The 12,121-nt window shown below is 40.4% G+C and overlaps 1 protein-coding gene across 8 annotated transcripts in view; it reads left to right on the forward strand.

Annotated features, from left to right (window-relative positions):
- Nucleotides 1-11,558: 11,558 nt before the first annotated feature.
- Nucleotides 11,559-12,121, forward strand: part of GRIA2 (glutamate ionotropic receptor AMPA type subunit 2) — an 86,631-nt gene continuing 86,068 nt past the window's right edge. For all 8 annotated transcript variants that reach the window (XM_030239556.2, XM_050973891.1, XM_030239554.2 and 5 more), the window contains exon 1: nt 11,559-11,984. In XM_030239556.2, coding sequence (XP_030095416.1) covers nt 11,897-11,984 — 88 coding nt within the window. In that variant the 5' untranslated portion in view covers nt 11,559-11,896. The remainder of the gene's footprint in view (nt 11,985-12,121) is intronic.

Genomic DNA, 12,121 nt, shown 5'->3' on the forward strand with positions numbered 1-12,121 from the left:
TCTCACAGGAACATAAGAAGAGATGGTGTGTTTTACATTACAGTGCTCTTGCAGCAATTTTGCTAGTGTCTGTTAAGAAAGTTTTGATGAAATTAAATAGGTGGAAAAAAATTTCATGGAGTGTGCAAATGAAACAGCCAGGAATAAACCCAGGAGTAAACCCATTTATACAAGACTCACACTGAGAGTCTGATGAGCTTTGACAATTGGAATAAATGATTTTGTCTGAAAGGAGATTCCAGTTGAAAAGATAGGACAGCATTTAATCTTTCAACAATTTTCATTTCTCAGATGAAAATAAAAACCAAACCTTTATGAAACAGATCAAGTAGTCTTGTCCATATTGACCTCATACCTGCACGCAGCCATGGTGCTCTCCTTTAATACCATCTTTCTGCCAGGTCCTGCTGCAAGAGTTCAATCAATGGAATTATTTCTCCTCTGACCAAGCAGTAGCTGTTGGCTGAGTGTACACAGGCCCTGGCTGGGGCACAGCTCTGTGCACAGCCCAAGTCTGCACATCACACGTGGCGCTCTGTAGCTAAACACAATACCCAGTAGGCAGAGGCAAGTGTTCCTTCCCCAGGTCTCCATTGCAAATGTGGCAAATTATTTCCTCTATTAACTTCCATTCTGCTGCACCTACTGACAGAGGGCAATAAGGTGGCTTTCTGTTGTGCCAAGGGCCTTTTATTTAGGTAGGATGTGGCTGGGGCAAAAAATATTTTCTTGCTGTATGTTGTACAGTGCCTTAAGGCACTACTGTAATGCAGACAAGTAGTAATAAAAAATATTTCAGTCACTATTAATCATAGATTCAGTGGCATAAAATAGTGATATGCCTATTTGTCTTCTCCCAGTCTTAACATTTCTGGAAGTTGTCTGACTGATTTCAAGTGCCTGATCTTCCCCCTCATCTACATTGGCTTTCCACTGTAGTTCTTTCTGATTTATTTTCAGAGGAGAATACGCTGCATGCATGCATGCATTCTTTCCTTTAATGTTACTTCTTTCTGATATCTAAAAAAGATTCTTAAAATAACCTCATAGTTCCTTACTTGGATCCAAATTCCCCCGAAGACTTTGCAGAGAAACAAAGGAAGAGGTTGTAGCTTTTGAAATTATATATTTATCCATTTATAATATAATATGCACAAGCATCAATATCTATATTTAATACAATGGCGTTCCTAGGACTAAGCCTTCTTGAAAATGGTATGTCTGGATTTAATAAATTACCAGTATTTTCCCTTTCCATTATTAATATTATTTTGTTTGGCAAGCATTTGCAAAGTGCATCCATATCAAACCGTGTATTTTTCCAGTTCCCTGTAAAATAAATCATCCCCTGCCATGGTACAGAGTGAGCTATGTGGGCCATGGGATATAAATCATGACAGAATCATAGAATATTCTGCATTGGAAGGGACCCACAAAGATCATCGAGTCCAACTCTGGGCTCTGAATGGGATACCCCAAGAGTACCACCCTGAGAGCATTGTCCAAACCCTTCTTGAACTCTGTCAGGCTGGTGCTGTGAGCCCTTCCCTGGGGAGCTGTTCCAGCACCCAGCCACCCTGTCCATGAAGAAATTTTTCTTGGTATCCAAACTTAACCTCCCCTGACTCAGCTTCAGGCCCTTCCATTGGGTCCTGTCACTGGTCACCAGACAAAGGAGATCAGTGCCTCCTCCTACTCTTCCCCTCACAAGGAAGTTGCAACTGCAATGAGGTTCCTTCTCAGTTTCCTCTTTTCCAGGCTGAAAAGACCAAGTGACCTCAGCCACTCCTCATGTGGCTTCTCCTCAAGGCCCTTCACCATCCTCATGGCCCTCCTTTGGACCCTCTCTAATAATGTGGTTTTTTTATATTGTGGTGCCCCAAACTGCCCCCAGCACTCGAGGTGAGGCTGTCCCAGAGTAGAGCAGGACAATCCCCTCCCTTGCCAGGCTGGTGATGCTGTGCCTGATACCCCCTAGGACAGGGTTGGCCCTTCTGACTGCCAGGGCACAAGGACTTGTGTTGAACTTCACTGACCAGGATCCCCACGTCCCTCTCTACAGCACTTTCCAGCATTTCGATCTACCTTTCATTGTCTGCACACACAGCAGGAGTTGCCCCATCCCAGGTTCAGAATCCAGCACTTGCCCTTAAACTCATACAACTGGTGACTGCCCATCTCTCTAATTTTTCAGTGTCTCTCTGCAGGGCCTCTCTGTCCTCGAGGCAGTTACCAGCTCATCCCGGTTTAGTGTCCTCAACAAAATTACTTAGTACTTCTTTGAGTCCTGTGTCCAAGTTGTTAATGACCATGTTCAAGAGCCCTGAGCTTAGGGCGGAGCCCTGCAGAACCCCACTAGTGACAAGTTGCCAGCCTGATGTCTCCCCGTTCACTGTAACTCTTTGTGCCTGACCCCTGAGCCAGTTGCTCACCCATCACATGATGTCTTTATCCAGCTGAGTGTTGGATGTTTTGTCCAGAAGGATCCTGTGAGAGGCAATATCAAAACTTTTGTTAAATCCAAAAGATTTAACAAAATACATCAGCTGGTGTCCCTTCATCAACTAAGTGATCATCACCTTCGTCACAAGCAAGACTTCCCCATCATGAAGCCATTCTGGCTGTGCCCAATGACTGCCTTGTCCTACAGATGTTTTTCAATACTTCCCAAAATAATCTTTTCCAGGATTTTACTGGACACTGAAGTCACATACTGGAGTAACTCTTTCAATTACAAATTCGAAGCAAGTGTTGTCACATAGAATGAACAGTAAGTTCTTTCCTTTAAAGAAAAAGTGTTGGTATCCAGTTATTTTATTAGTTCACCAGTGCTAGCAATGATCAATAGTAATTAATAGGTTTATTAAGTTAATTACTAGTAAATGAATTAATAAAAGGGATACAGTAAAATATGGATCTGTTTCTGCAGGTTTGTTACCTAAGTCTTTGAGGTGGGAAGTTCCTCTCAGGCAATTCTATCTGCCATTTAAAGGATGTAATCCAAAAGCAGTCTAGATAGGATCTCCTGGGGACTGGTTCATACACAGGAAGTTTAAAGTGTTTGCCACAGGTCCGACCCATGGATTGCTTACTGCTGGGTTGTCTTTCATGGTTGACATTTAAAAGGAAAACTTGCAGGAGCCCAAGAAGGGTGGTATTTTCAATCCATTTCACTTCACTGTCATTTCATGGAGTATTACTGTAATTGATTATTCGTATGTATCACACAATCATTTGTCAATAACACCAAATAGTCTGTTCATCTAATGAGCCACTGAATTGAGATGAGCTATAATTAATAAAATTATAAAATAATAAGATGATGAATGGAGAAAATTCCATTCTGAAGCATAACATTTTTTCTACAGACTTTTATGTGCAGCGCTGCAAGAAGCAAGCAAAGAAGCAATATTGCAATCTGCTATCTTGTTCACCAGTAGTGCTTGGAGTGCTGGTGTGATCTGTGATTTTTCTTAACTGCCTCAAATAACTGAATGCTTCTTGCTGTGAAGAAAATCTGAACTATTGCTACCATTCTAATGTGAAAACATCAGTAAGAACTGGATGATTCTGGATACATGTTTGAGGAGATAAATTTCTGATCTCTTTATGTTTCTCTAGCTTTTTCTAAAGGACTTGTGTGTTTTGTGTAAGCTCATTTCATTGCCTTTGACGTTTATTTGCTACAGCTGACCAACCTCTAAAATTAAGGTCCTATTTTGTTAGTGCCACTAAAACCACAGGGAGCCCAGCAGAATAAAGGCAAATGTTCGTGAGGGTTCTCCTGCAGAAAGTGCCTTTCTGTGCTTTTATTTACGTCAGATACTATCAGCAAAGGCATTTTTATCATTTTAGTTACAGAAAATGAATTCATTGGATCGCATCAGAAGATCTGCTTAATTTAACAGCAAGGCATTAATGCTATTTTCACAGTAGCTGCAGCTGGTACTGACAGGTCAGGTACAGCCAGGATTTGGGAGAGAGGATGCAGCCCTGTCATTGCCCCACATATTCCTAGCTGTGGCATAAATCATCTCTCTGCCCATGTTTTTCTTTGTTGCTTGTTTAGACTTATGCCAGTGACATTTCCAAGATCAAGGTTAGGTTCTTGTTGTTAGCAACCATTTTCGAACTGCCCTTGAGACCCCACCAGCTCATGTCTTTCTTTTGGAGCCCTTCATACATTCATTGTGCTGTGTCTGTGTCCCTGTAGTGAAAGGAAGCCAGAAATTTGGAATTGCTCAGAACCCAGCCACGTGTGCACATCACCTCTGTGAGTAGGTCTCATTAAGGGCAATGCAATTAGCAAGGAGCAAAGTCAGTCTCCGGTTAAATGGCAACTCCACAGACCACAATAATGACTAGCAGTTAATATGTATAAGATAATAATGCAACACCAACGAGCTTTCAGCAAAGACAAGCAAGGATTGTTTAGGTTGTCTTTAATGTCACAAATTCTGTAAGCAGAAATTTTCTTGCTATAAGCTCATCTATTAAACCCTATATTAAAAGCAATTGTGCAGTTAGCAGAATGTTATTTTCTGCATATTTACTATGAAGTAGATGTATTTCTAGTCCAAAGTGTGAAATTAAGTGCCTCATAAGAATGGTTTGGTTTTCTCTTACATTTCTGGTTTGCGTTTTTTTCCCTATTGCAAACGCTTGCCTCCAACACCACACTATCACAGCTAATCTCTGGGAAGGTGTGCCAATGCAGAGGTGAAAGTAAAAATATCTCTGCTGTGAACTAGTTCTGGGACTGAACATCTGAAGTGGTTTTTCAGAACTAAAAATAAACTCTTGTTGAGCATAGCTCTTTATATTTCCATGCTAACTTGAGCAGGCTGTTCCTTGACACAAAAAAAAAAAAAAAAAAAAAAAAAAAAAAAAAAAAAAATTATGGATGTCAAACAGGTAAACGGTGAACCCAAAAGAAATATCTGTAATTTCTGTTGTGAAAAGTTCATAACGATAAGGAAAGGAGAGCTGATGTTTCAAATCACAGAAATCCTTTAAATCTTGCATCCTATTTCTGATGTGGTTTTTAAAAAATAGTGCAAAATGTCTGCAATGGGTAATTGGACAAAACAAAATTTTATCTTTTGGAGATCTCCTGAACAAAGTAATTATTATCTTTCCTCATGCAATTCTATCTATTCCTCCAACTAAATTTATTTTTAATGTTGCTAAGTGCTTGTACTCCATAGTATAATTTCTGAAACAATTTGCCTCTTACCTATTTGTGTCATAAAAAAAATTATTTTAGCGTGTGCTGGATGCTTTTTCTTTGATTGATTTTCTAATGGAAAACATAATAGGGACCATTTGACTGATAGGTGTTTAAGCTCTTACTCACTATAACTTAAATTTTACTCTATTTTCCCAGTGACAGAAGCCATGATAAAATTATAAAACTATTAAATAAATAGAAAGCACTGCAATAACAAAATCATTTTTAAACAAAATCCTTATGATGAACATCTTTCTTTTTAAAAAGTTTGTGAAGCTTTTTCATTCTTAAAAGCAAAACTAAAAAAAAGAAAAAAAGAAAAAAGAAAAAGAGAAAAAAAAAAAAAAGAAAGAAAAAAAGAAAAAAAAAAGAAAAAAAAATGTGGCTTAGCACAATGTGCTTATAAATGAATCTATGCCCTAATTCTCAGTCATGTGGGGACACTTCAATACCTGCTGCACTGCCAGTTTGGTGTACAGCCATTGTGACTGTGAACCATGGCAATGGGGCAAGTGGAACCTGATGCCTCCATGCCTTCTGATGCTGCTGTAAGGTTCTGAAGGGAAACACCCTTTTGAAGAAGAAAAACTGAGCTTTCTCCCTTGGTGACTGCAGTGAATTTTGTTCTCCTTTACTGTGGAGGGAGCAGCAAAGCAGCCTCTTTCCTTCATGCATCTCCCCACGCTGACAGCTGGCCAAATTGTGTGTGCTCCACTGAGCAGCCTGGAACGCGGCTCCCCAGCTCCAAGGGGTGGAAGGAGGTGACACACTGCCCTTTCCCCCTCCCCTGCTTTGGCCCTGACTGCCTTGGTCCCCAGCCCAAAAGCAGGATTAGCACTGGTGTAGTCATTGCAGCTTTCCTGCTTGTTCAAAGAGCTCTTAGCCTCAAAGCCTTGTGCAGAGGATGTGAGCAAGGTCATAGAGACACCCTTCTAGACAAGGAGGAGAGATTCAATCCTGCAACGTGGAATGTTATGAGAAGCTGTCTTCCCTAGATTAAGGAGTTTAGCAGTTAGTTCTGCTGTGGTAGGAAGCATCTTTGAAAAGCTAATGTGAACACTGTCCTGAATCCTGTGTAAAGTAATAAAGCAAATTATAGCGTTGACTAGCATGGAAAACCACTGTGCTGTGAGAACTTCCATTCTCTATGAGAGTTCAGCCTTCATGAGCTAATTTTACCTGTTGGGATACAAAAAGAAGTCAAGTCTCTGATGCTCATCAGCTGTGCATCAGGTTCAAATTTAAAAAAGGTCAGCTGATTTCTCCAGGGTTCTGGAGGTAAATGGAGTAAGTATATATGTTGTGAACAGTTTTTATGCATGAATGAAACATTAAACCAAGAAGATGTCTTCTCCATGATGAGAATGATCATTACACAATCCATTTCCCATGGTATGGTGTTTGTCCCATGTCCTTGTTTGAAATTTTATTTCTGCAAACTCACCACAATGACACAATCAACTTCCTGCAATACTCATAAATTCAGGTGCAGAGCAATATGTGACCAAGTATGTACAGAGGTTTTACTGTCACTGGCACATATTAGCCTTGGGTTTCAATCTGGTTGTAATTTGTAGCTCCAGAGCTGCTTCTCGGTATTATTGCTTGGGATTCTGAAGATGTAGTGTTACCCCAAGGTTCTGAGGTGGCTGAGGGAACAAACACCTAGTTTTGACAGAAAAAAGGTCCAAGTCACAAGTTAATAGAAATTAGAGACTAACACTAAAAGTGTACCCCAAATATGTCAACAGAGAGCAGACTATAACATTCTTGTCAGCTCGTATTTGCCTTTTAACATTTCAGCATGTTGTTTAGGAATGCAGGTAAGTGAGATGGAGAGGTGGATCTGAGGAGTACTGGGGATTTGACAAGTACCATACCTCAGCATGAAACAGTCCACTGGTATATGAGATCTGATGTCTCCATCATCTCCAAAGGGCTTTTCATTCTGAATAACAAGGAATTTCTCACTGGTGACAGAAAAGATGCAAGGCTAAAGAGGAATTTCATGTATTAGGAGCTGACCTGAAATATGGGTGTAGAGTTGATACTTCAAATATAGATGCTGGCATGAAAAAAAGGAAGAAGAACATGATGAGAATAAAAAAACAACACTGAAGTCAAGGCTGGCATTGCTTGTGGAACAGATGGAGAAAGGAGTAGATGGAAAAAGAGAGGATCAAGGCTGGCCATTATAGTCTAAAGCAACAGTCTAATACATTTGAATTAGCTGTGCTCCACAGAGGGAATGGGGAGTAAAATATCAGGATAAAATCAAAATAACTGTAGAGAAAAGGAGATTCTGATGGCAATACATTGGAAAACCAGATGGAAATCAGCCAGGAAAGGAGATGGCAAAGAAGAGAAGTAGCAGGTAGGCAGGGGAAAAATTAGGACGGGAATAAGAAATGTATCCCTTGTGTCTGAGACAAAACCACGGAAGTTTTTTATACCACTGGAAGAAAAAGAAAGATATTTCCAGACAAGAATCAAGGATTTAGCATGCATGGTCAAATCTAAAAATGTTCCTTTTATGTTTTTCCAGAGGCATTATAATGTAATTTTTTATAATCTCAGTAGAAAAAATTGAAATAATCTGTAGCAGATTTTCCACACACAAAGTTTATTTATAATATACTTAAGTGATTTTATTGGCAAAATAAATGTAAAATTTCCTGCAAGTAGGAAGAACACAAGTAGCTTGAATAAAAAAAGTAAATCCCAAATTGCTATAAATTTCTCATAGCAGTTAGCTAACATGGTAACAAACTGCACTGTCACAGCACAGCAAAGGGAAGTGAAAGCTATATAGTTATTACCAATTATTTTACATCAGTTGTGCCAGAAGGGTCAAGATGTTGCTTTTTCTATCATCAAAATCATGCCTTAGAAGGTAGACTAAGCTACTCCTTAGAAGGTGTCCTCCCTGGCTGTGGGTGCTGCTAATGGGAACAGAACGTGTTTGCTAATCAGAACAAGAGGCAGAACGAACATGAAAGATCAGGACATACTTTTTATTTTTAAAAAGACTCTTGAGATCCAGGGTGAACATATGGGACTGCACTCTTCAAAATAGATTTGGAACCTTCATTTCTATTTCCTCTTTATTTACACTTACTGGTATTTGAAAAAGTTCTGCAGATTTCAAAAATCCAAAGACAATAATCCTTATTGAAGGGCAGTATTTATTGATCAGCCCTGGAATCAAAGGATTCATATGTTGGTACAGCATTTTTGCATCGTAATAAATCTGCATGTTATAAGATTTTTGATAATGAAGAAATAGAAAATAGTTCTGAATATAAACCCCAAAAATTGATAGGATAAAAGTCCAGAAGGCCTGCTATAATCATTTAGTCTGAGCTCTTGACAAGGGCCTTCTCAGAATTTAACATTTTTCAGCAATGATTTTTAGAAAAGAGCTTGGTTTTAACTGTGCATTTTGCAGGGCTGAGGATTTCATTACACTGCTCAGCATACGACTGCAAGGTCAATGATGCATTATTAAAACAGCAAACTAAAAGATAAATTTTATTTCTAATCTGAATTTGATCAATATCAGCACTGAACAGCTCAGATTTTACTCCATCCATCTCCTCAAGTTTTTTTATATTGTCTAAGTTACTGTCCTGAAGCATGTACTTCCTGTCTTCAAGCCATTCCTAACTATTTTTTGGAAAGTATATGGACTGATTGCTAAATGTTTCTGGGCACAAGCCAAAAATTTTCAGTTCCTCAGTCTTTTCCAAGCTTTTTCTGCATCTCGTATTCAACTGATGCAACATATGAACATTTAGTTGAACTGCAGCCACTGTCTCAACCAGGATTGTGCCAGGATGAATTGCAGAGGAAATGTATTCCTGATAAATTATACTTCTGATTAGCGCATATATCAGCTCTTTTCCTCACCATCTTCCACCTTACATTCAGAATATCCATTAGACAATATTAAATTGTTAAAGCAAGTACAGCCATGATTCTTTGCAGTAAGTAGCAGACCTCTCTTGGAGTTCTATGGAATCAAGATTAAGCACTTTGGCTTTCCAGGGGACTGACATCTTATTATTTGATATCTGGACTTCTGTCATCTGCTATTGTTTTCATTGTTACTGCCCTGCTATGTTGCTTTCAACAAGTGACGGATGCTTATTATTAAAAGTCTCCCCACTGATGCTTTGTTCACATTCTGAACTAATGCATTTTTATATGAGCTCCTTTCATAGATTCAGAAGAATGCATATAAGAATATAATCTTCTGTTTTTAAGAATACAATTTTTACTTACGCCTTGCAAGATTCTTTTGCCTTGAGAAAAAAAGTATTGAATGTGATTCCCAGTAATGTAGTCTGATTTTCTCATGCACAGTGTTAATGAGTATATCTATTCTTAGTACATGGTCATAAATTACTATCACCTATAAATTTCTTTTTTCTCCTTTGCCCAATTGCATCTTTTCAATTAGCATAGGATTGTTATAAAAAATAGAGACTTGAAGAAGACTTTTTTATTATCGACATTTTTTACTATTACTAAATTCTGATTGAACTGTTTCCTTGGTGATTGACTCGCCCATGTTGTCCTTTTGTACTTACTCATATCAGTTGAAATCTTTATTTTTCCCTGTCTCACTAACAGTGGAATATGGCCACATAGTCTGACTATTCTTTTCTACATGTTCTGATGCGATGATACAAATTTGGAGTAATACATACACATATATACATGCTCACAATTCTGAAATGGAAAAATATACATTAGAAAATCAGCAACCATTATTTCATTTTTATGTTTTACATCACCAAAATCCTTTTTATATTTTAGTTCATTATGCAGTTATAATTCATCTTGGCAAATTTGATTTTTTTTAAATTATGACATATTAAAATACAGAGATCTTTGAGATCTTTGCTTCATTTTAATCTAATTTTTTAGACATAAGGGGATGCTTTAGATGTCAGTGAAAAAAAAAACCCAAAACATACAATTTGTCTATACTTCTATAAAGATTGGCAGTTTTGCACTGAAATATTTATTAAAAGTAAATGTCTGTACATCTCATTGTCCAGGATGCATGCTCTGGGGATGACCTGAACAGAAGCTTTCCCCTGACAGCTTCATCTGTTGATTCTCATAGTGATGCTGCCTGCCCCTTCCACAGAATTCAACAGCAGGTTTTACTAAGGAGTGCAAATGTGGCTTCTGGGAGACACCAGGCTGAGGGGAGAAAGTGAGGAAGGGCTGTAGCAACTCTGCCATTCCACCCAGATAAGCCCATAGGGGTTTTATGCTCAGATTGTTAAAGCTTGCTCTCTTTTTCAGGCTCATCTCATTTTGTGAGTGAGAGAGAGAAATGAGACAACTCCAGAAAAAAGCTTGCACAGGATTTCCTGGTGAAATGACTCAAATGAAATAAAACTCATCATGAATTAGTAATGAGTAAAGGGACTAAAATTACCAACTTCCTATGTGTTCAGGATATGTGCTCGTACTGACATCTGAATACCTGAAGCTTTGACACCCTCCTCCTGGAAAGGAGAATTAAAAAAAAAAGTAATAATAGTAATAAAAATAAAAAGTAAGAAAAAGAGGAAAGGTAATTAATTGCAAGATCAGTATCCTTTCCTATGTGGATATTTCCCAGCATTGTTAACTAAATATAAGTTAATAAAAAATATGCCAGAAAATTATTACTTAGTAGCAAATTCATTGTCATGGTCACAGTAATGCTACACTGCCTTTTCTTCTCTAAAATGTGTGTGTGTGTGTGTGTGGTGCAGAGCAACAGACTTTGTGCCAAATTGAGAAATGTTAAATTTAGCTTGCAGTAAATAGCATGTCTAGCTAATACAGCTGGAACCCATCTTGGAAAGCGGAAAAAAAAAAAAAGAAAAAAAATCCCCATTATGCATGAAAATGAAATATCAGAATGACTTTAACTCTTCCTGCGAATCAACTTCTATGGTTTGGGCTTAGCAGCTGAAACAAACCAAAATTAAAAAGAAAAATAAAAATTGCTTTTCAGGTGTCTCTGTGAGGTGGGGAAGGCCGGTGAAATGGAATAACTAAATAAATAAATAAGGAAGTAAGTAAGTAAATAAATAAATAAACGGACGATCTCCCCGAAGTGAGGCCGCTGTCCGCGGTGCTGGAGGCGGGCGGGCGCGCGGAGGGGCGGGGCGCGGCGCGCAGGGGGCGCGGCGGGCGCGCTCCCGCCGGGGCCGGTTCCGCGCAGGCGCCGCCGCCGCCGCCTCGCCGGGAGCGCCGCCCGCCCGTTGAGTGCGAGGAGCGCGGGCGAGCGCGTGCGAGGGCAGGGCAGGGCCGGGCCGGGCCGGGCGGCGGGAGCGCAGCGGGCACCGCCGGCACCCCCATCCCGCTCAGCGTCCCCATCCCGCTCAGCGTCCCCAACCCGCTCAGCGTCTCCATTCCGCTCAGCGCCGGAGCCGCCAGCAGCAGCAGCAGCAGCATCTACTCGGACAGCGGCATCTCCCGCGCCCGCCGCGGGGCTCTTCTCGTTCCTTCCCTCCCGTGGCTCGCTTGCTCCCGCCGGCCGCTCGCCCGGAGCGCACGGGATCTAATTTGCTGACGAGCGCGCTCCGCGGAGGAGGAGGAGGAGGAAGAAGAAAGGGCTGTTTCCGTGGCTTTGTGGATGCTCTACTTTTCCTGGAAATGCAAAAGATTATGCATATTTCTGTCTTCCTGGCTCCTGTGTTGTGGGGACTGATCTGGGGGGTCAATTCTAACAGCATACAGATCGGTAGGTGCCCGCATTTGGGGGGACCCCGCTCTCCTCCCGGCGGATCTTCCGATCCCTCATCCCCGCCGCTGTCACTCGGGCATTCCTGTCATGTCGCCGCGCTCCCAGTCCCACCGCGGTGCCCGCCGGGCGCCGGC

The sequence above is a fragment of the Serinus canaria genome, chromosome 4, assembly GCF_022539315.1.
Source record: "Serinus canaria isolate serCan28SL12 chromosome 4, serCan2020, whole genome shotgun sequence".
Lineage (NCBI taxonomy): Eukaryota > Metazoa > Chordata > Aves > Passeriformes > Fringillidae > Serinus > Serinus canaria.